The sequence below is a fragment of the Chionomys nivalis genome, chromosome 7, assembly GCF_950005125.1.
Source record: "Chionomys nivalis chromosome 7, mChiNiv1.1, whole genome shotgun sequence".
Classification (NCBI taxonomy): Eukaryota; Metazoa; Chordata; class Mammalia; order Rodentia; family Cricetidae; genus Chionomys; species Chionomys nivalis.
Window position 1 is genome coordinate 3,692,156 of NC_080092.1, and position 24,520 is coordinate 3,716,675.

General features: G+C 42.5%; 1 protein-coding gene across 2 annotated transcripts in view; it reads left to right on the top strand.

The window, feature by feature from the left end:
• Txndc11 (thioredoxin domain containing 11) overlaps positions 1 to 24,520 on the top strand; it is a 77,217-nt gene that overhangs the window by 47,914 nt on the left and 4,783 nt on the right. The window contains exons 6-11 of one of the 2 annotated variants that reach the window (XM_057773818.1): positions 5,944 to 6,056; positions 8,115 to 8,315; positions 14,225 to 15,017; positions 18,349 to 18,491; positions 18,864 to 18,973; positions 24,215 to 24,295. In XM_057773818.1, the coding sequence (XP_057629801.1) occupies positions 5,944 to 6,056; positions 8,115 to 8,315; positions 14,225 to 15,017; positions 18,349 to 18,491; positions 18,864 to 18,973; positions 24,215 to 24,295 (1,441 nt within the window). The remainder of the gene's footprint in view (positions 1 to 5,943; positions 6,057 to 8,114; positions 8,316 to 14,224; positions 15,018 to 18,348; positions 18,492 to 18,863; positions 18,974 to 24,214; positions 24,296 to 24,520) is intronic. The other variant, XM_057773819.1, reaches the window with a different exon arrangement.

Genomic DNA, 24,520 nt, shown 5'->3' on the forward strand with positions numbered 1-24,520 from the left:
GCGTTTCTCTGTGGCTTTGGAGCCTATCCTGGAACTAGCTTTTGTAAATCAGGCTGGCCTCAAAATCAGAGATTCCCCTGCCTCAGCCTCATGAGCGCTGGGATTAAAGGTGTGTACCACCATTGCCCGGCCTTAACAGCTTTTCTTAAGGTATAAAATTTATAAGACTAATAAATATATTGTAATTTTTTTGTCATATTAATGTTCATACAGAGTACTAACTAATTTTAGAAAAAAGTTTCATCTGTCTTCTTGTACATGATTTCGGGCTCAAGTATCCAAAAGGAACCTGGGGCCCAACGACTACAATCCTCCAAGACTGTAATAACAGCACTAAGCTGAAAAACATCACCTAGAGATTGGCTTTGGACTACAAACTTCTCAGAACAATTTCGAGGTGGCTAGCTGAGATGATCCAGCCTAACAGACTGCTCTAGCCAGGACTCGAGACAAAACCTGCACTTTCCCATTACACAGTCTGGACAACAAACGATACAGCTACCTCTCTCAGGACTTGAAAATTAACCCCAATTTTTCTTTTCAGGATCCCCTAAAGATGCCATTGCCCCTAGATAGACAGCAGGAAGTAAATTTAAGAATATAACACACACGTTCCCAAGAGGTGGGGTGGATTATTTATTTATTTATTTATTTATTTATTTTGGTCATTCAATGGGTAATGGATATTGTCATTATTTGGGGGGTTGGTTGCAAGTTGTTATTGGTTTCGATCAGGAGGAAAGTTGAACAAAGAAGATTAGATTCAGGGTTCTTGTTTTGAAAAAAGGGGGTATAAATATAGGATAAAAGGGTAGATCTACTCTGAGAAGAAAAAAGGGAGGCTATAGATAAAAAGGAAGATTATTGAAGCATCTACTAGTTTTAAATATTTTACAGTGGATTGTTCTTTCGTATATTGTATTAAAATTTTGTATATTGATACAAATTTGAGATTAATTTTGTTAAAACATACATATATATGTTTCTAATCTTGTTCAGTACACCTGTTTTAACAATGTAATGCAGATTTCTAGTCCTTGAAAATCATTATTACCAAGTGTTTGGATAATAAGGAAGTGCAGGTTAGTAATTAGTCATCTAATATAATCGAACTTGTAGTCACATTAGATATGTTTTCAAGATCAGACAGAGATATATTTTAAATAGACAGGTGATCTTCAAACACTACAGAATATGGCATTTAAGATGTTTTAATAGCATAGTATCTTTTTTCTCTTTTTATGACGATGAGACATGTCTGCTCCTGGCAGCACCAATCTACTTGAGAGAAGACAGTGGGCATGGAAGAAACTCCACATTGAAGTTGAAGACTAGCTACTTATAGTTTTTCTTGCTTACCAGATTCAGAAAGCAAGTTATGATAGAAAGTAAATTAGGTACAAAGCTTGGACTCATAGGATACATAATGGAGTATTTTCTCCGACTTTGTCAAATGCAAATGGACTAGACATTGTTGGTGTATTTATTGCCTGTATATAGTTATTGTACTAATTGTATATAGTTTTTCTTTCTTTCTTTTTTATTTTAGACAAAAAGGGAAATATAGTGGTATATTTGTGTTTTAATAAATAAAGCTTGCCTGAAGGTCAGTGCAAAGCAACCATATTAGTCAGCCATACAGGTTGCACACCCCTTCAATCCCAGCAGCCATACTAGTTAGCCATTGAGGCTGGGCAGTGGTGGTACATGCCTTTAATCCCAGCACTAGAGAGGAATATAAAATGGGAGGAGATAGGTCTCACGCTTAGTGTCATTCTGAGAATTTGTGGAAGCAGGATCTCCATTTTGGTCTGAGGTAGAGGTAATAACCAGTGGCTGGCTGCTTTGATTTCTGATCTTCTTGTTGAACCTCAATATCTGTCTCTGGGTTTTTATTACTCATGCTACCTGGGTGTACTCTTCAGCAGTATCAGCGAGACCTCACTTAAAGATCTAGCAGATAGAACCAGGAAGCGCTTGTGTTTATACTCTCATGATATACATGCATTCATATTTTTATATTACATACTTAACATGCAAATTAAAAGCCAGCTTATACAATGTCCTCTGATTCCAGTGTAACACATTTTAGCTTCCCCTCCTTCTTACCCTTCTAGTAAATTCCTGGTGCCCAAGGTTTACAATGTGCTTACAGAATTGCTGTTTATAGCCTTGTGGGAAACATTCCTTCCTTCCTTCCTTCCTTCCTTCCTTCCTTCCTTCCTTCCTTCCTTCCTTCCTTCCTTCCTTCCTTCCGATTTTTTTGAGTTATACATTTTTCTGGGATTGTGATTTGTAGGCTGGCTTTCTTTGCTTTATGCTTAAAAACCACTTATGAGTGAGTACATACAATAATTGTCTTTCTGGGTCTGGGTTACCTCACTCGATATGATGCTTTCTAGCTCCAACCATTTGCCTGCAAGTTTCAAGATGTCATTATTTTTCTCTGCTGTGTAGTATTCCTCTGTGTAAATTACCACATTTTCCTTATCCATTCTTCAGTCAAGGGTCATTTAGGTTGTTTCCAGGTTCTGGCTATGACAAACAATGCTGCTATAAACATAGGAACACAGTCCTTGTGGTACAATTGAGCATCCTTTGGATATATACCAAAAATGGTATTACTGGGTCTTGAGGAAGGTTGTTTCCTAATTTTCTGAGAAATGACCATACAGATTTCCAAAGCCGCTGTACCAGTTTGCACTCCCATCAGCAATGGAGGAGTGTTCCCTTTACCCCACAACCTCTCCAGCCTAAGTTGTCATCAGTGTTTTTGATCTTGGCCATTCTTGGAATCTCAGTTGTTTTTTGATTTGCATTTCTCTGATGACTAAGGATGTTGAGTATTTCCTTAAGTGTCTTTCAGCCATTTTAGATTCCTGTGTTGAGAGTTTTCTGTTTAGGTCTGTACTCCATTTTTTTGATTGGATTATTTGTTCTTTTGATGACCAATTCCTTGAGTTCTTTGTATATTTTGGAGATCAGCCAATATGGGGTTGGTGAGGATCTTTTCTCATTCGTTTTGTCTTGTTGACCATGTCCTTTGCTTTACCAGAAGCTTTTCAGTTTCAGGAGGCCCCATTTGTTAATTGTTTCTCTCACTGTCTGTGCTACTGGGGTTATATTTAGGAAGTGGTCTCCTGTGCCAATGCATTCAAGTGTACTTCCCACTTTGTCTTCTATGAGGTTCAGTGTGGCTGGCTTTATGTTGAGGTCTTTGATCCATTTGGACTTGAGTTTTGTGCATGGTGATAGATATGGGTCTATTTTCATCCTTCTACATGTTGATATCCAGTTATGCCAGTACCATTTGCTAAATATGCTTTCTTTTTTCCATTTGATATTTTTTGCTTCCTTGTCAACAATCAGGTGTTCGTAGGTGTGTGGATTAATATTCGGGTCTTCTATTTGGTTCCATTGGTCCTCCTGTCTGTTCTTATGCCAATACCAGGCTGTTCTCAGTACTGTAGCTCTGTAGTAGAGTTTGAAGTCAGGGATTGTGATGTCTCCAGAAGTTCCTTTATTGTACAGGATTGGGAAACATATTTCTTTTTCTTTTTTAAATATTTATTTATTTATTTATTTATTTATTTATTTATTTATTTATTATGTATACAATGTTCTGCCTGTGTGTATGCCTGCAGGCCAGAAGAGAGCACCAGACCCATTACAGATGGTTGTGAGCCACCATGTGGTTGCTGGGAATTGAACTCAGGACCTTTGGAAGAGCAGGCATTGCTCTTAACCGCTGAGCCATCTCTCCAGCCCCTGGAAACATATCTCTTAATGAGATTTATGGACGTGGTCCAGTTCTCTTTGCTCTAAATTGTGCTGTTCTGTAGTTACTAAGGTTGGCTCTTCCTCCTCCCCCCTTGCTGTGGTGTTAATCATTTGCAGTTGTATTTGCTAGTGGTAGTATTCTGCAGTAGTTTCCCTCCATTTCCTTTGGCTGTTTTTGGATTATGTGAACATGACTGTGGCTCTGAGTCACATGCAGACAGCCTTACTCAGGTATGCAGGCCTTCTCACAGACCACTCTTTTACTTTTTGGTTTAGTCTTCCTGCTTTTCTCTTGTGTCCTGTTAGACTTGTCAGGTTTTTGTGTAAATTGATTACTGTGGTAAGGAGGCATTCCTGCTGTTCTGCTTAGCTGTCCTCACTTGGCAATGCTGGAGTGTAGGGTTTGAAATTGAAGAACACTTTTTGTTGTTTGTGAGACAGGATCTCAGTATGTGACAGACTCTGCCTGCCTCTGCTTCCAAGTGCTGGTACTAAAGGTGTGTACCACCACACCTGGCTGAGGGTGACACTTTGTGTGTTGAATGCCTTCATATTTTTATACTTTGGTTATTTGGATGTAAGTTGGTAAAATTTGAAGTTTAAGATCTTATTTAGTGTCTGTAATAAGGCAAGAAAGTAGGACACAGTCTTCTCTGTGCCACCTTACTCATCCCCTTTATTTTAGAATTGTTTGAACACTATAGTATTGCATGGTCCTTGAAGAATAGTGAAGACTAAGTGGATAAGGGTACCTGCTACCAAGCCTGACAACCTAAATTTTATCCCTAGAACCTATACCATACTCATGATATAGCAGGTCCACACACCGTAAATTTAAATTTAGTATCTGTTTACTTTTAGTAATAGAAGCCTCACATGTGAGGATATCTTTCTTGTTCCAACAACAAACCAGTTTTACTCTCCTTTCAGAGGCAGGTCTCCATATTTTGCCCAGCTTGGTCTTAAGCTCCTCCTAGGCTCAGGCATTCTTCTTGCCCCAGTATTCAGAGTGTCTGGGACTACTATGTGCAGCTGTACCCCCTTTCAAGGTTCTTTATACACTTCTACTCTCCTATGTGCCCATAAGAAAAGAATACCTACTGTTTTTCAAGTATGAGGTGATTTTCTGTTTCTTTAAACAAAAGTTCTGCTGTCTTAGAGATGTTTCTCTGCTTTATGGTAGTTCTGCTTCATCCTCCCTTACAGTATCTGCTAGCTAGTGTCCCTGAATGTGACTCCTCATACACATGTGAGATCGTTAGTGGTATTCCTTCTTTGTTCCTAGCAGTCCACAAACTTCTTTGTCAAGTGCCAAATTTTACCTTCTTTGCTAGTGTTGTATCATAGCTCCCATTGCTCTTAAGCCTTAAATTTCAGGCAGTTTGGCAAAAGTGGTATTGTTTTTCTTTACTCAGAGTGAGGTTGAGTATTTTTCATTTTAATGATTAGCCAGGTCCATTCCCTTTCTGTGGTGTGCCCATTTTAATCATTTTTAAATGTCAGTTTGTGTGATTTCTTTGTATATGCCAAATCCATTCATTTTACTTACAGTTGGAATAGCGCTTGCCTAGCATGCATAAAACCATGGGTTTGATCTCTAGCATCCCATAAACTGTTTGTGATGACACAGTCCCACAGTACTGGGAAGGTGGAGGCAGGAAGATCAGAAGTTCATAATCATCTTCATCCAACTAGGGTACCAGCAATAAATAATAACTTGAATTTCTAAGAGGAATTTGGATGAAGGAAAGTCTAAATTAATAAGACAACATAGGTTCTTAAAGGTACCATCAACATAGAATAGAGTTCCAACATTTCCCCAAGCTTCTGTCTACTGGGTCCTTACTATTGGGTGGGTAGTCAGGGAAGTTGAGAACAAGATGAGTGATGAGAAGGAGCTGGCCATGTCCAGAGACAGGTTTGTTTGAGCAAGGGGAATAAGGTGGCAAAGCAGACAGTTTAGCTCACTGCAGGTGTTTGTAGTCTCCTCAGCCTAAGTGATTGGAACGAAGAGTCCAATGTCAGCAGCTGCTCTTCCCGGGGCCAGGCCAGGTTAGCAACAGCCTTGCCTAGGGGATAAGCACATTAGGACTGCATCAATGGGTTTGTGATTGTTTTAAGGCCTAGGCCTCCTCTTTAATAAAGGAAAATTTTCTGTTTCAGATTACCTAGGAACAGTACGATTTGGGGTTATCACAAATAAACATCTTGCGAAACTGGTATCCTTAGTACACTCTGGAAGTGTGTATTTACATAGACATTTCAACACATCACTTGTAAGTATTTTCAAATCACATTTGTATTAGTGCAGTGGTTTTTAACCTTATGTAGGTCACAGACTCAATTGAGAACTGGATGAAATATATGGACCTCTCCCTAGAAAAGAGCACATTATTTTATGTGCAAATTGAGAATTCTTACAAGCCTACCCTAGAGCTTAGACCCTAGTAAGTATCTTTGCAGTAGAGGGCTCTTGAATGCAGTCTAGAACTTGTTTGCTTAGAGTCTTACATTGTGAAACAGTTTTGTTAGTTGCCCTTCTTGAGGGAAACTGTGGTTATTCACTTGGTGATTTCTTACTCTAGGCCCAGGTTCTCTGAGATTAGCTTCCACTGGGCAGTGCTGTTCATTTATTCTTGTGAAGAGCAGGAATGTGAAGGGCTTTTCTCCTACAATAACAGTGGAGCGTTGAAGTTCTTGTCAAGACATAGGTAGACGTTGATAGTGTTTCACCTCAGAGATCCTAGGCTTTCATTGTCTCCTTTGTTCCCTGATTTATTTGCTTTTTTGCTGGGACCGTTGCCACTTCCCTACTTCTGAGCATTAAGCTTCACATCTGTGCCCTTGCTACTTCCACAGTTATTGCTGACAGGCTATTTTTCTGAAGTATTTTATTTTTAGTTAGATTTATTAATTTTATCACACGTGCACATGCACACACAGACACACACAGACACCCACACATGGAGGACCAAGGACAGTTTGCAGGACCTGATTCTCTCCTTCCACCATATATGTTCTAAGAGTGGAACACAGGTTGTTAGGCTTGGCAGCAAGTGCCCTTATCCAGTGAGCTGTCTCACTGGACCTCTGAGGTGTATTCATTTTGACAGGATTGCTAGCTCTCAGCAGAACCACTGACTTTCAGATACAGTGACAATCTCTGCCCTTAGCTCAGGTCAAAGGTCTTTCCAAGTGCTATTGAGTACTCTCAGAGTGCCCTGGTTTGCCAGTCATTTCAACATCTGTCTATCTCTCATATCACAGATATTGTGCTTTTCTTCTTGCTATTTCTATTCCTAAGTGTATTTTGTGTTTTCCAGGTGGGAATGTTCCTGGTGTGTTTTAAGCCCTCACTGTTGCACTCTGAGCATCACTGCTGTGATCGCTTCTCCCACTGCCTGCCCACTTTCCTTGTGCCTGACTAGCTTTTCACTTCATCTGCTTTGCTAGCTCTCATTTTCTTATACCACTGTTTTAGCCTACATGTATTTATAGCATAGGGCAGCACAGAAGAGTAAATGGAGGAAAGGAGACCTGTGAAATAATTATGAAACTGTCCAGGCTTGCTGCCTCAGTTGGGTACTTTCAGTTGTTTATCAGCTAATGCCTTTTATCAAATGAAGCGTCATTGGAATAGCAGAAGCAGTGGGCACACTCATTGTAAGGTCATTTAAATCTCATTTGTAGTGGTACCAAATGCTTCATCTTGTGAAACCTTCCACTCTGGAAATATCTGAAGCTCTGATTTATGTCATTGGACTTTGAAAGATACTTTCATGTTACAGAAAAAGAAAGCAAAAATATGAAGTATCTCTTTCCTTCCTGCTACACACAAAGGACGATCTGGGGCCTTGTGTAAGCTTAGGTCACTCACTAATTTGCTCCAGTGTTTGCTGAGTCCCTGTTCTGTCCAGGAATTTGTCCAGTTACTGGGGTGACCATGGACAAAGTCTTTTGTAGCCTCTGCCTAGTGGAAATTTGACTCTGGCCAGTAGGCCTAGATTCTTTTATAAACACCTTGTGGTGCTCTCTTTAGATGACAGGGTATTAGAGGTCATTACAGCCACCTGAGGGCAGGGAGAGTATCTGTGTATAGTGAGTCTCTCAGCAAAAGGTGAACCCAGTGATATGAAAGTGGCCTGCTGCCATGGTGGCATTCTCCCACATGTTGAGGATACGTGTGGAGGGGGCGAGGGCTGGCTTTGCAGCCAGCAGTGGTGCCTTTTCTCCCTCAGTGCGGCTTGGCCAGGCCTCTGGAGGACAGTGCTGGCACTCTGGCTCTGCCTTGTCTACTCACCTTTGTCTCATTCTCTCACATTTATCCTTGGCAGGTCTTCCCAAGGGAGGTCATGAACTTCACTGCTGAGAACATCTATAAATGGGCCTCAGAAAACCAGGAGACACTCTTCCGATGGCTGCAGCCCCATGGAGGCAAGAGTCTGCTGTTGAACAATGAGCTGAAGAAGGGACCAGCACTCTTCCTGTTTATACCTTTTGATCCCTTAGCTGAGAGCCATCCTCTCCTGGATGAGGTAGGACTTCTGGTGGTCATCTCATGGCTCTTCTTCCACATTTGGGGCACTAACCTATCATCAGAGTGGCCATCAGGAATAGGAGCTATGGCTCAGTGGTCTCTGTTTATGACAGGAATTCCCCCAGATTCTCTGACCATCTTTATTTGTTGCTCTGGTCATGGGTGACTAGAGAAGGGAAATGAAATTGCCCCCCTGACACAGACCAAACGCCCTCTTCCTCAGGTGACTGCACTGATGTTCCTGTTTAGACGGTGTTGGCAATGCACACAAGCTGATAAGGCCTAGGAAATGCCACTGTTATGGCACCTGGCCAAGCCTCCAGCTTTGGCCGCCTTGGGGGCAGCAACACAGTGGCCAGGTGCAGCTGCAGTGATGGCTGTGTGCCTTTTTCTCTAGACTTTTCTTGTTGTACAGATAGATAGGTTTTCAGAGACAGGTACTGCCTGGAGTCTTTCTTCCTTCCTCCTCTGCTTTCTGGAACGTCCGTTCTCTCTAGGCGTGAGTTTTATACATGGATTATTTGGAGGCACTTAGAGGGAGCAATAACAATCAGCAGAGAGCCTGGGATTGCTAAATTGGATTTACTAGGGTTTTATTTTTTTTCCTTTCCTGAGAATCTGACAGCCAGCCAATCTAGCAGAGACTGACAGTGCCTGTCCCTGGGCCCCTCAGCACTGCTCTGAAGGCTGGAGCAGAACTTTTCACCAGCCAGACTCACTCTGCTGTTCTTCAGCATTTGATTCAAGTTGTTATCCCCACTGCGAGTCTTCTCACTGATGCCGCAGTCTGGCTTTAAAGGAGGGAAGGAGAGAATAATGAAGTAGTTTTGTTCCTTCCTCTGCACTGGTCTTACAGCTTCATTTCTTTGGAAAATGTGTGCTGCCTGAATGTTTTATGATCCAAGAGTCTCTGCTATTTAGATTAAGGTCTTTGCAGGAAAGACAAGGTTTCAGCCTTGTTGGTAGCTGTGGCTTTTTACTTCTGGGACATTGTCTTCCTTGACTTGAGCATGCAGAGTGGCCGGTAGTTGGCATGGGTCCAGACCTTCGCTCCAGATGGTTGAGGTTGAGTTTGGCCCCAGAGGGAGGCCTTGCTTTCAGCCTTTTGTCTTCACATGAGCATCTCCCCACATCTTCTGTTTCTAGCATCTACCAACAGGCCTTTTATAATGAGTCAACTGGGCTCCTAGGGTGCTCTGTAGCAGGTGGGGTTTGTTACCCTACATCCACATATAGGTGGGATGACCCATCATAACACTGTGTATTCTTGAGACAAGCAACGTCTGCCCAGGACTTCCCTCCATGTGTCAGGTCAGTCTGGCCAGTGTTCATTGAGTCCTGGGAGCTCGTGGGGAAAGAAGTGTGTGGCAACTGTAGGCATCTGGTCTCAGAAGCTAGTCCGGTTGGGAACTAAGAGCCTGCTCATTACTCAGAGGACAGTTGGACCCTAGCCAAAATGCGGTCAGGAAGTAGCAGAAGAGGAAAATGATGTTCCAGAGAGCAGGAGCCCAGCAGAAGAGGGGAGGAGAGGCTTGGCAGGAAGAGTGTCACACTTGGGTAAGGAGAGCTGTCAGCTCAATAGAGAGTTCAGGGCAGCTTTGTTTTTCATTGTGGGCCTAGGTCTGGGCAAAAAATGGAAAGAACTTACACTTTATTTATTCATTCATTCATTTATTTATTTATTTTGCTTTTTTCTTTCTTTTTTTTTTTTTTTTTTTTGGTTTTTCGAGACAGGGTTTCTCTGTGGTTTTGGAGCCTGTCCTGGAACTAGCTTTGTAGACCAGGCTGGTCTCGAACTCATAGAGATCCGCCTGCCTCTGCCTCCCGAGTGCTGGGATTAAAGGCGTGCGCCACCATCGCCCGGCTTTATTTTGGTTTTTTCGAGACAGGGTTTCTCTGTTGGTTTTGGAGCCTGTCCTGGAACTAGCTCTTATAGACCAGGCTGGTCTCGAACTCACAGAGATCCGCCTGCCTCTGCCTCCCAAGTGCTGGGATTAAAGGCGTGCACCACCACTGCCCAGCTAAGAACTTACACTTTTGAGGGCATAGTAGGCAAGGGCCCTTGTGACAGCTGTGGGCTTCATGTAGGTCAGAAGTGGCCAAGTGGTGGCTGTACCAACCTAGGAATGGGCAACTGTTCTACATATACACCAACCATCAGCATGTATACCCCATATCTATCTGCACGTGTGCACACAAAGAAAACCTAGATGCTGACACCAGGGTCGCATTTCTAAGACATCATGCACCACACTAGTAGTCAAAGTTTCTGTTTCGGCCTGCAGTGTCCTTTTGACTTGTTCTCCACTCTGAACAGTCTTTCAGGCATTCACAGCATGAGTCAAGTAAGCAGAGGCATCTAGATTTATGAATGTCTCTTACAGAAGAGAACAGAAGTGTTGACAGCACGGACATTTACAGTTGTTTCCCAAGTTTTTAATTATTTACATTAATTAAATATGACATAGATTCAAACACATTAACAGGATGTACCATGAATTTTGTTTTCAAAACTGTTCTTTAAGAGGGTTATGATGTGAAAAACCAACATAGTTCACAGAAGAGAAATGCAACACAACTAATAAAAACTCAGAGACAGAAATTGGGGTTCAACCTGAAGGTCAGAAAAGCAAAGCAGCTAGCCACTGACTTTTACCTCTACCTCAGTCCAAAAATGGCGATCCTGCCTCCAAGAATCTCAGAATAATACTGATACTGAGATCTGTCTCCTCCTAATCTTTTCTAGGGCTGAGATTAAAGGTGTGCACCACTGGGATTAAGTGCATGTACTGCCTGGTTTCTCTGGCAAGCTAATGTGGCTGCTGGGATTAATAGCGTGTGTTATCACTACCTGGTCTGTAAGGCTGACCAGTGAGGCTGGTTCACTCTCCAATCTTCAGGCAAGCTTTATTTATTAAAATGCAAATGAAATGCCACTACATTTCCCCCTTTTGTCTAAAATAAAAAGAAGGCTATAACTAATATAAGAAAAAATATATACAATAAGTATAACTATATATAATATATATAGGCAATAAATACATCAACAATGTCTAGTTCATTTGCATTTGACAAATTTAGAGAAAATACTCCATTTCTATCTTATTTTGGTGATTCCAAAATCTAGTACCTAATTTACTTTCTATCATAACTTGCTTTCTGTATCAGTAAACAAGGGAAACTATAACTGTTACTGTCTAGTCTTCAACACTCTCAGAGACCCAAAAGGAAATAATAAATTAACTGAGTAAGCAGGAAGTGCCAGCAAGCGACTTCCAAAAAATGTGAGAAATTACAGAAACAGCTGGCTACCTGGACAGTCAGACAGAGTTCCTCTGCAACACTGGGGCATCCATTTTTGGCCCAAAGGCCTAGCATATCCAACGGACTTTTTTGTGTCTGGCTTGTCTAATTAGGACAGCATACTGTCAACAGTCAAGGCAGGGACATTTTCTTGCCCAGTGGCCTACTTTTGCCACAAAGAAAGTAAACTCCATATGGAGTATAATATTGCCACAGAAGCCGGGCGGGTGGCGCAGGCCTTTAATCCCAGCACTCGGGAGGCAGAGGCAGGTGGGTCTCTGTGAGTTCGAGACCAGCCTGGTCTACAAGAGCTAGTTCCAGGACAGGCTCCAAAACCACAGAGAAACCCTGTCTCAAAAAACCAAAAAAAAAAAAAAAAAAATTGCCACAGAAATGTATATACAGTATGTTTTAGCAAAATTAGTCTCAATATACAAAATTTGTATACAATATACTAAAGTGCAATCCAGTGTAAAACATTTAAAACTAGTAGTTGCTTTTTAAGATTCAATGATCTACCTTTTTATCTTAATATCTATATCCTCCCCTTTTTTCAGAGTAGATTCAATAATCTACCTTTTATCCTATCTATATTTCCCCCTTTTTTCTTACAAAACAAGATCATATCTATATTCTCCCTTTTTTGAACCTTGAATCTAATTTCCTCTGTTTAGCTTTTTCCCTGACCATTATCCCTAACAACTTATAGCCAACACACTAAACAAAGACAAACATCCATAATCCATTTTTTGGAAATGTGGGCATAATTTTCTAGGCTACTTCCTGTTGATTGGGGGGTGCTTGATAATCTCATGGGTACCCCCACAAAATTTAGGATTATGGTCAAGTCCTGACTGTAGTATTCAGTGATGCTGGATCATCTCAGACAGCAATCTTGAAATTGTGCTGGATGTCCAACTCAGATGAAACTGCAACAGAGGTGTGCTGAAATGGTGGATCATCTGGGCTATCTGCTCCTATCAGAGATTTTCAGGGGGTCTTCCTTGATCAAACCACAACCTCTCATTTCCTGTGGAAACAAGAGCAAAACCTCTTTTCCAAAGTAACATATATTTTGACTTAAATTTTGAAGTCAAGCCATTTTCAAAATGTATAGGTTGTATTAATTCAGCAACATTTATAACCAAATGTCTTTTAGGAGCTGTTGCTCCCTCAGTAGTCAAACAATTCAAAGACAGCACAATAATGTACAGTATCCAGGCTCTGTGTATTTTCCATCTTTATGTGGAAGCTAAGCCAGGTGCATGAGAGATGGGAGCGCTAGGTTTTTCTCCCAAACTCAGGTTCATACATATGTACACACTTCTTTGAAAGATTTTTATGTATCCCAGGCTAGCTTCATTAAGTAGCTGAAGATGACCTTAAACTTGAGAGTAAGGTGGTTACTCTCTTCAAGAAAAGATATTGTGCACATTTCTCTGAAATGCCAGTTGTTCGCCAGTGCCCAAACTTGGTCCTATCAGTGAGGCCATAAAACCTGTAAAGAAAAGGGATGTTGTAGCGGAAGTTTTTGAGGCTGTGGGAGGGTGTCAAGGACTAGAAGTGCAGAAGCTAGTTCAGAGTAGGGTTGCCTTTTCCTGAGCAGCCTCCGTTTTTGAGGGTCTTAGGAACAGTTGGAGGAAAAGGCAGGGTCCTGGGACAGGCATCAGAAAGGTGCAGCATTATAAGAGGGCCTGGTCTGGTCTAAATGGGGGTGGCACGAGCCTGGAAAGGCAAACCAAACCAACAGTAAAGGCAAATATATTTGTCCTACAGGTAATAGAAAGCCTCCAAATATTACCTACCCAAGGAGTATCCATTATGCTTAGGGTCATACTTGAGAAAGAAACATCAGCATGGAAAGTTCAGTTGTTAGGAAGAAGAAGGTGGTAGCCTGAGGAGACTGAGCAGAAATAGAGGATGAGCTGTTCTCTCGCCTAATGATGCTGAGACTCAGCCACAGTGGTGAGGGAGGGGAAGAGGTGATCTAGAAAGGGAAGATGGGTATGGATAGTTGGGAGTGGGCTGGATTGGTGATCTCCTGAAAGGGATGAATATATTTGCGAGAATAGATGCTGTAAATTTACTTAAATCTGTACATGTGTTTGGGAAGTTTTCAGACTTACTAAAGATGGAGAAAATGGCAGCACAGGGGAGTATTAAAGGTGTAAAGAAAGTACACTCACTTGGAAGGCAAGAGGGAGGGCTCAAGTCTGTTCTGATTCTTTTAATGGTCTGGACACATACCTGAGCTGAACAGTTTTATGGGCTGGACTTCATTTATCTGTGGTGGGCAGACATTTCCAGAATCTTCTAACTCAGAGCAATGGTTTCGTGCTTGCAGAGAGAGGGTCGTGTTGTAAGACAGACCTGTGGCACTTAGGAGGCAGGGGCTGGCACATCTCTGTGAGTTCAAGGCCAGCCTGGTCTACAGAATGAGTTCCAGGGTAGCTAGAGCAGGAGAGTTTTGGTGTGACCACTTCTCCTTTGAGGCAGCCTATGTCTGGGCTCCTGCCTGTGACTCAGGGATGCCATTCAGGTAGCACAGCTGCCTTCTCTACATCCATAATCCTTGTCTCTTACCAGCTCTGCCCTGTTTTTCAGATCACCGAAGTGGCCTTGGAGTACAATAACTGTCATGGGGACCAGGTGGTGGAACGCCTTCTTCAGCACCTTCGGCGGGTGGAGGCACCTGTGTTCCAATCCTTGGCACCAGAGCTGCCAGCCCCAATGCCTGATGTTCAGCTGATGGCAGCGTCCCCTTGCTGTAACACAGTGGTGCTGCCCCAGGGTCCAGCCTTCTCCAGAACCCACAATGTCTGTGAGCTGTGTGTCAACCAGACAGTAGGTGGTACCAAGCCGAGCTCAGTGAGTGTGCCACAGTGCAGCTTCTTTGAGATGGCAGCCGCTCTGGATTCTTTCTACCTCAAGGAGCAGACTTTTTATCACGTGGTGTCGGGCAGCATAGAATGCAGCAATTTTTTAATCTCTTACAGTCCTTTCAGCTACTACACTGCATGTTGCAGGACCATATCCCGGGGCATGGCAAGCTTCACTGGCTCTGAACAGGATGTCTTTACAGCCCCAGCCATTGCATTCTCTTCCCTAGAGAAGAGCTGTGAGGCCACTGCCCCGAGCTCCATTCCTCACATTGAGGAGAACAGGTACCACTTTCCTGAAGTGGGCCTCACTAGCACAACCTTCACAGGCCTGAGCTGCAGAACCAACAAGACCCTGAATATCTACCTTTTGGATTCCAATTTATTTTGGTTATATGCAGAAAGACTGGGTGCCCCAAGCTCTGCTCCCGTGAAGGAGTTTGCAACAATTGTCGATGTGAAAGAAGAGTCGCACTATATCTTGGATCCCAATCAAGCCCTCATGAAGTTCACTCTAGGTACTGTAGGTGGTGTGTCTCCCTGAGCATGATAAGCTTTGCTTAGCTTAAGAGCTGTAACTTACATTGATGGTCTCATTATTCCTGGTCGTGGGGTGATGCCAGCTTTATTGCTCATTTGAAGTCTTCAGACAACCGACCATAAGTTGTCTTTGTCTGTTGGTCAGTTTGAAAAGAAGCCAGTTTGCCTAATAAAAAGAGTAGAAGCTTCCAGCTGCCAAATTCTGGTTGAGTTTGTCAGCTAACCCATGGGAGCTAAGGGACCAAGACTGGCAATTTCTGTCACATTTCCAAGGCTGAACAACATTAATCCCAGGAACCTGGCTCCCATGCCAGACAGAGTGGCGAGAGCCTTTCTAGTGGGACGTGCCGGGGCAGATGAACATGGCCATTAATAGCACCAGTAATGAGAAGGAGCTGAAGCAGAAAGGAGTGAGCTTAGACTTTGTTGCTCATTCTTGCTTCACAGGGTTGAATGTAGAAGTGTCAGGGCCAGTGGGCCCCATTTGTTCTACTGTGACCTGCCCCCCAGTCCTACATTGCAACACACAAGTGTTGAGAGCAGGTTGCAAACCAGTGAATCCACTTGGGATGACCTAAGGCTTTACTGTGGGAAAGTTCCCCAGAGCTGGCTCCTGGGCCTTGGCAGCAATGGCAGCAGATGGACTCATGCTGTCCTGTTCCCAGGACCCTGCTGAATGAAATGAAGGCCCTGACATACAACACAGGAAAGTAAGAATTCAAAAGTCTTGTTAGTTCAGCATCTCTGGAAGTACAGGGAGAGCCAATGTCAAATGGAGAGAAGAGGAATTTAATAGCTGGCTCCCTAGGTACTAGTCCTTCTGGCTATGCTTTCATCAGTCCAGGGGAATCCTTCACTTAGCCACCTTCGTGAAAGGACTCATGTAATGTTGGCTCTTCTGTATCAGATTATAATGATTACAAGACCTCCTCAATGTTCAAAGTAAACCTGTGATCAGTTGTCACTTTATAGAGTCCAGTTACTCCCAACTCATATGTTAGTGTAGTAGACATTCTTAAAATGAACAACTGTGTAGTTATTTTGTTTTGACATTTATGTATTTTTATTTTATGTACATGGGTGTTTTGCTTCATATATGTCTGTATACCAACACGTGTGCAGTATCTGCAGAGGCCATAAGAGGACGTCAGATTCCTGAGCCACCATGTAGGTGCTAGGAATCAAACCTAGGTCACTGGAAGAGCAGTCAGTGCTCTTAACTGCTGAGCTATTTCTCTATCTCCCCAAGCCATGTAGCTTAAAATTTTATTTTTATTTTTTTATGTGTATGGTATTTTGCCTGCATGTATAGAAGGAGCGGTGGGCTGCATCCCGCCACCCAGCTAGCTTTACACCCGAAATTAAGCACTGCCTGGCCCATTAGTTTCAGCCTCTTATTGGCTAATTCTCACATCTTTGCTTAACCCATTTCTAAAAATCTGTGTAGCACCCCGAGGTGGTGGCTTACCAGGAAGGATTCAGCGTGTCTGACCTGGCGGCTGGCCCCATGGCGTCTGGCTCACTGCCTTCTTCCTCCCAGCGTTCTGTTCTGTTTACTCCGCCTACCTAATTTTCGGTCCTATCAAAGGGCCAAGGCAGTTTCTTTATTAACCAATGGAAGTAACACATAGACAGATGACTCTCCTACATCATTGTGCCTGCATGCATGCCTGGTACCTAGAGAGGCTAGAAGAGGGCATTGGATCTCCTGGAACTGGAATTGTAGGCAAATTGTGAGCTACTAGGTAGATGTTGAAAATTGGACCTCTGGAGGAGCGGCTGATGCTTTTTACCAATAGGCTGTCTTTCCACACCCCTCAACCATGTTTTTGTTACTGTTATTTATTTGGCTTTTTTTTTCTTCTTTGAGATAGGGTCTCTCTCTTTCTATAGTCCTGGCTATCCTAGAATTCACTATGTAGACCATGCTGGCTTCAAACTCAGAAAGATCCACCTGCCTCTGCCTCTCAAGCAATGGAATTAAAGGTGTGCACCATCACCCCCAAGTGAGCATATAAGTTTTAAAGTAAATGGTGATTGGCTTCTCTGGATTCTGTGAGTAATACTCAGCTCAAGAGAAGCTCAGACACATTATTTTAATTTACAGGTTTCTTGAAAGAAGCCTTCTTTGGGTTTCATTTTATCTTCTGTATCAGCTATTTTTCTTCTATTTTTTATATTCTGTATCAGCTGTTTATCTTCTGTGTCAGCTAGTGTCTGTTGGGCCAGCTATTCTATACTTGGTAGCCGTTTTGAGAATCTTTGTAAAATAAACAAATTACTTAGGGGTTAACTCCTAAGTCAACTGTCCCTAGAGTGGCTTTAGAATTTAAGCCTCATTTAGATTGGGCAATCTTGGTTTCACAGTCCAAATCTATAGCCAACTAAGTGTTCAGCTGTGATAAGAGCATGTCTTTAATGTTCACATGATACTCTTCACTTCCTCCTGCTTCTGCAGAGCGAGTCATTGTTAAGACTTCCCATTGGAGGGAATTGGAAGAGATAAGCAAAGATCAGACTAGTGTTGTTGCTTCACTGAGGCAGAAGATTCTGAGATGGTTCCACTGGTGGGAAGGGTGAGATTGTTGGGTTAAGTTAGGGCTTTTATTTCTTGGTTTATTTATGTATTTTTCCACTATGTATAATTGTTTATTTTTGTTGACTTTTAAAAAAGGAAACTTGAAGAACTTCAATAAAAGAAACAAAAAGGCTCCTTGGTCTCACATTAATGATCATTAAAAACCTTCACTTTGTAATGCCACTGTATTTGTAGTGATTCTTATAAGCTACTATAGTGTTCAAGGCTACCTTTCTTGCAAAAGGCACATGGGTGACTGTGTGCATCCTCATGTTGTGTATGTGTGGCATTCTCTTTGGAAAAGAGCAGGATGGAATCCACAGTTGTACTGAGCATCTCACCTACATGGTGTTTTGTTAAAGGACTGTCCTCTGAATTAACACTACCAAAGTCAAGCAGAATGGCAACCTGGTTACCTTTCTGCCAGGGTTTGCTTAGTTGAAATGATAAAAAACATAAGCACAGAGCTGGTTGTGGTGTGCAAGCCTTTGAACCTATTACTACCTATTACTCAAGAGGTAGAGGCAGGTGGATCTGAGTTCAAGGCCAGACTGGACTACATAGCAAGTTCCAGGTCAGTTGGAGCTACAAAGTAAGACACTTTTGTCTCAAAACAAAAACCCCCAAATAACAATAAAAAGAAGCATAGGAGAGCATTTCAGTTTTAAAGTAGGTAAGCTATTCTGCTTGTACCTAGAGCAAAGATGATCTTATTTTCTCTTTATTTTTAGAGTCTTTTATTCAAAACTTCAGTGTTCTCTACAGTCCCTTGAAAAGGCATCTTACTGGGAGTGATTCTGCTCAGTTCCCGTCTCAACATTTAATCACTGAAGTGACAACTGATACCTTCTGGGAAGTAACCCTTCGGAAACAGGTATGGGACTGGAGAGATGAGTTCATGGTAGAGCACTTGAGCATTACGAGGCCCTGATCACTATAAGAAACAGGTTTAGGGGCTCAAGGGTGGGCAAAAATCAAACATCCATTCCTCTTAATTTCTACAACTGTAGTCATTTGGGGGAAAACAGTCTATTTCTGATATGCACGTTGGTCTAGTGGTAAAATATGAACAGATTGCATGGTGCTTGTCTAACTGCATGGATTGTAATGAAAACACATAATTAGAACTAAAGATGAAAAAAATCTCATGATAATTCCTGCAATCAATGACTCAATGCCTTCAGGCCTCTGAGCACAACAGGAAATGAGGTCCAGGACCAGGTGTGACTGTCTCCCCTTTCCACAGGATGTTCTGCTGCTCTATTACACACCGTGGTGTGGCTTTTGCCCATCTCTCAATCACATCTTCATCCAGCTAGCTCGGCTTCTTCCAGAAGACACATTTACTGTGGCTAGGTAAGGACACCATTTCTGCCACCCAGTCCAAGGGAGGTAGGCTTGAATCTGATAATGAAGATGTTTATTGCTGATTGGATTAATAGGAAAACAGGTACAGGTTTGTGTAACATGAGGGCCTGCTAGTTGGGGTTTCTGTACTGCCCAGATGCAGTTATCCACGTTGGGTGCCATTCTGTAACATGAAGGCTTGCTTGTTGGGGTTTCCATCCTCCCCAGTTCCCACAGCAGGCAAGTCCCAAAGAAAATCACAGAGGTCTCCATAAGATTATAAACTGATTGGCCCATTAGCTCAGGCTTCTTATTAGCTCTTGTAGCTTATATTAACCCATTATTCTTATCTATGTTAGCCACATGGCTCGGTACCTTTTTCAGCTGGGCAGGTCACATCCTGCTTCTTAGGTGGTCTGGGCAGGACTGGGAGGAATGGGCTTCCTCCTTCCCAGGATTCTCCTGTTCTCATTGCCCCGCCTCTACTTTCTGTCTAGTTGACCCGCCTATACTTCCTGCCTGGCCAATCAGCGTTTATTTAAAACATGATTGACAGAATACAGACAATTCTCCTGCACCAGGTTTGGCTGCTTGGAGGTCTTGGAAAGGGAATGCCCAGCCCTGGGGCTCAGAGCCTCTGCCCTTCTTTTTCTCTTCATCAGTGAGATTAAGAGGAAGATTCTGTTAATAGCCATGTGTCTAAGTTTTGTGATTCTATGGCTACTTTATGTGGGCTTTTGTATAAACAGATGTTGAGTCTTTTGTTTTGAGACAGGCTCTCAGTCTATAGTTCAGGATGGTTTGAACTTGCTATGTAGCCCACGCTGGTCTTTAATTCCTGGAAGTCCTTCTCCCTTGGTTTATCAAGAGCTAGGGTTACAGTTGTAAGCTACCATATCTGCCTTCAAATACCAGTTTAATTGCACATATTCCTCAACAGTTCTGTATGTGGGTATGTTTGCTTTGTTTTATTTTGAGACAGGGTCTACTATGTAGTCTAGGCTGACCTAGAACTCAGAACCGCCTACCTCTGCCTCTTGAGTGCAGATGCTGAAGATGTACACCACCATACCCAGCTCCTTGACAGTTTTATATGTGTATACACTATATCCTGGTTACACTCAGTGCCCATCTTTGTTCACCTTTCCACCCCTGCTAAGCCTTTCACTTTTCTCCCCATCCTGATTTCACGTTGTTTTTGTTTAGTAATCGAGTTTAACCAGAGTCACTCACGTGCTCATGGTGTGGAGCCACACACTAGAGCATAGAGGACATGTCAGTGGCTACACTACTGAAGATCAGTACTTCCCCTCCCTCAGCATCCATCAGTATCATTGGCCATTCCTCCCCCCAATCTTAAATCTTTCCATCTCCCTGAGTTTCTCCACTCACAGATATTGGCTGCAGACAGAAGCTTCTCTGATAAAAGCTGAGAGCAGCATTTGCCTATGGGTATAAGCATAAATATTTAGAAAGCAGTCTGACACCATGTACATTTAGTAAAAATGTTCACTCTTTTGATGAGTTTTATAGCACCAGTAAAACTCCCATCCCTTCCTATTCCTCAAATTCAGTCAGAAAATACTCATGCCACTGTTGTGCCTGTGGGCACATCTTGCATGGAGGTCAGCATTATAACATGCAAGGTCTACTACTACTGGGTGACATTATTGGTGACTTTTCTTTCTCAGCTGCCTGATATTGTATTATGGTTAGAAGGGGAAGTCCTCCCATTTCCTTCAGCTTGATTTCTTTGACCTGTAGCCAGGATGTGTGGTGTCTGCAATTGGGTCTTACTTTTCTGGTCAGCAATAGCAATAGCTTGTGCTGTTTGGAGGACCTTTGGGACTTTCATGGCTAACAAATGAGGTGGTATACCTCATTTGTTACTTACTGTTTTTTTTTGTTTTTTTTTTAAGACAGGATTTCTCTGTAGTTTTGGAGAGCCTGTCCTGGAAACTAGCTAGCTCTTGTAGACCAGGCCTGACAGGGAGGCTGCACCTGCCTCCCGAGTGCTGGCGGTATACCTTATTTTTTTAAAAATCAGGGTCTCTCAGTGAACCTGGAACTCAACAGTTGGCTAGCTTGGCTGACGATTGGGTCCTGGAATCTTACTATTGTTTGCCTCCTACCACCATACATGACTTTCTGTGTGTTTTGGGGATTCAACTCAGGTTCTTATGCTTATATATAATAAGTGCTTTACCAAGCCCTCAAATCCAGTTTGTAAGGTCAGAAAGTGAGCAGTTTAGCTTCAAGGTATATTTTTTACATCCTTGGCACTAAATGTGAGTCACCAGGATATGGGGAAAAAATAGCTGAAGATATAGATACAATCTCTGAGGAAAAGATAACAAAAGAGGAACATATTCTGGGCTAGAGAGTTGGCTCAGTGGTTAAGAGCACTGACTGCTCTTCCAGAGGACCTGGGTTCAATTCCCAGCAACCACATGGCAGCTCACAACTGTCTATAACCCAGCACCCATGGAAAAACATCAATGCATGTAAAAAAATAAAAAAGATGAACATATTCCACTACAATTATGTACAGTGAAAACAACATACTTGATGCTTTCTTTTTTCTTCTCTCCTTTTTTTTTTTTTTGTTAGTAGCAGTATTGAACCTGGGACCTCATGCATGCAAAGCAAGTGCTCTACTCCTGAGCTACAATCCCTAGTACCAATAAAAAAAAAAAAAAATGCTTTAAAAGGTAGTCATAAGATGTGTATGTTTATATTTCACCTGCTGCCTGCTATGTATTTTCAGTAATGATCAGAGCCAAATTTGAGAGGTTACTGTGCTGAGAGATTGTTACATACATAGAGGCTTAAACCTCAGAACACCAAGTGAAGCTGCTGTATCTGTCCATCGTTTTCTTTTAATTAATCTGAGGCACAGATAGGCAACTTGCCCAGAATTACAGAACATGTAAATTAGAGATCAGTATTCAGAATCAGGAGTTCATACTGTAGATACGCCACACTTAAAATGGGTTAGGGCTGTAGCTCAGGTGATAGAGTGCTGTCTGGTATATACAAAGCCTTGATTCAGTCCACAGCTCTGCATAAACCAGGTGAACTAGGTGGTGGCTCATGCTGGTAATTCTAGCATTCAGGAGGTGGAGGCAGAAGGATCACAAAAGTTCAAGGTCATTTCAGCTGCATAGTGAATTAGAGACCAGCCTAGACTACAAGGCATCCTGACTCAGAATAGCAAAGGAATTTTTTAAATAATTAAAAATTTAGCTAGGTGGTGGTAGCACACATCTTTAATCCCAACACTTGGGAAGCAGGGGCAGGTGGATCTCTGTGAGTTCGAGGCCAGCCTGGTCTACAGAGAGTTCCAGGACAGCCAGGTGCTACACAAAGAAACCCTGTCTGGAAACACACCACAGACACAGCTTAAGGACAAGTAAACGCTAATGCAGACAAAGAATACAGCATAAACAAACAACTGGAAAATTATAACCTGAGAAATGCAAATTAAAACACCAATAAAGTCATAACAGTTACTAAATTTATAAATGCTTTCAAGTGACAGAATCTTGAATTGATAAAGTTGTTATACTCAGACATAGCTAATGAAATTGACATTTGCAAGAAGTTACAGAAAACAGTTGTAGGTGTCTGATTCATTTAATTTCACTTTGGGACTTAGGAAAATAGGGATTGCGGAGATGTGTGGGCCAGTTCTTACAGCATTCTTTACAGCAACGGGAAAGTGTGTTGAGTAGTGTTGGCATAATGGACAGTAGTAGAATGAGTTGTGTATAAGCCACACCTGAAGGGTTCCCAGGAAGGAAGCCTCCAGTGGCCCAGTGCAGTCCCATGAGTTTTACGGTCTTTTCACTTCACAGGTGACTCTTCATCGAAGTACACATTAGGAGAGAAAAAGGATTCAGTTATAAAATATGGTGGCCAGTACCCCTTAGCTGAAAGGGGCACTAGTGTTTAGACAGGCTTTCACAAGCAGAAGTAGATGTGACATTTTGTTAAGAGATGTGGGGGGAAATTGCATGTGGTTGTGCCAGTTTTGGAATTTTCTCTGTGTATATTTGAGACAGGGTCTCCTGTTTCCCAGGCTGGCCTCCAGCTGCCTGCAGCCCAGGATAACCTTGTGACCCTCTTCTCTTGCTTCTGTCTCTTGAGTGCTGTGACTGTAGGTATGCACCACCATCCAGGTTTAAGAAGGGCTTTGCTATAAATTATGCTGAGTGAGCACTCTACCAGCTCAGCTACATTCCTTGCCCATATGCCAGTTTAAGCATATACACAACACTAGTTTATACTGCTTGATCATCTCACACCATTTATACTTTTTTTTCCCCCAAGATAGGGTTTCTCTGTGTAGCTTTGGTGCCTGTCCTGGAACTCACTCTTGTAGACCAGGCTGGCCTCAAACTCACAGAGATCCGCCTGCCTCTGCCTCCCGAGTGCTGGAATTAAAGGCGTGCACCACTGCCTAGCCCCATTTATACTTTTTGAAAACCCCCACCAAATTAATAGGTCCAGACATTATCATCTTCCATATCACTGGTCATGAATATCCCTCACTTAAAGGATGCCATCAGCCAGATGTATGGGTCAGCACATGTGGATCCTCAGCACCTGCCAGGTCAGTCCCTACTGCTGGAGGGCCATTCCCCAGGGCAGTTGTCGATTACACCAGCAGTAACTGACCAAAGGATGGGCGATAGAGTAGATGCCATTTTTTATATTCATAAATCAATCTGCTGACCTTGGTGGTCCACTGCCAGTAATCCCACCACTAGGGATGATGAGGTAAGATGGCTGCTGAGAGTTTGATGCCATCCTGGGCTAAACAGTGAGAACTAAACTAACTGCAACAGCACAGCCCCATGATGGGGAAAATACAAACTTAAAAAGGGAGAATTGGCACTCTGTTAAGAAAGTTTTACAGACTATAAAGTGTAATCTTCAAAGAGACCTGTTGTGTGTGCTGTGCTCAATGGCTTACTTTTTCTAGAACTAATACACCAATTAAAATGCTAACCAGACCCTGTTGGCAGATGGAGTGCTGCTTCACTGAGGCAGCTTGGAAGATTTATGTTTAATTTCAGGTTCTTGTATAACCCAGGGTGGACAGTTGGCACATGTTCTTAAAGTGTAGGTGCCTGACTTACACCTGAAGTAAGGGGGTTTGGTCTACCCTGAGGTATAGAAATACTCCAGAGTCTTCAGATTTGGCCAGTCACTTCTTACCTAAGTCATTTCCTTTGCCTCTGCCAGGATCGATGTGTCTCAGAATGATCTTCCTTGGGAATTCATGGTTGACCGCCTTCCTACGGTTTTGTTTTTTCCCTGCAATAGGTAAGGCTGAATTTTTTTCAGTATTGGGCAGGTGGGATTTTCTTGTTGAGGCCTAAAAATGAAATGTGCTTCTGTTGTAAATCCTTCATTATGTTCTAAACTATTGTTAAAACCGTGCCATTAGGGATATAGAGCAGAACTCTAGTGTTGAAATGTCATATGCTGTGGTTTTTTTTCTGTTGCTTTTTGTGTTTGTTTTTTAAACAGGGTCTCACTGTGTACCTC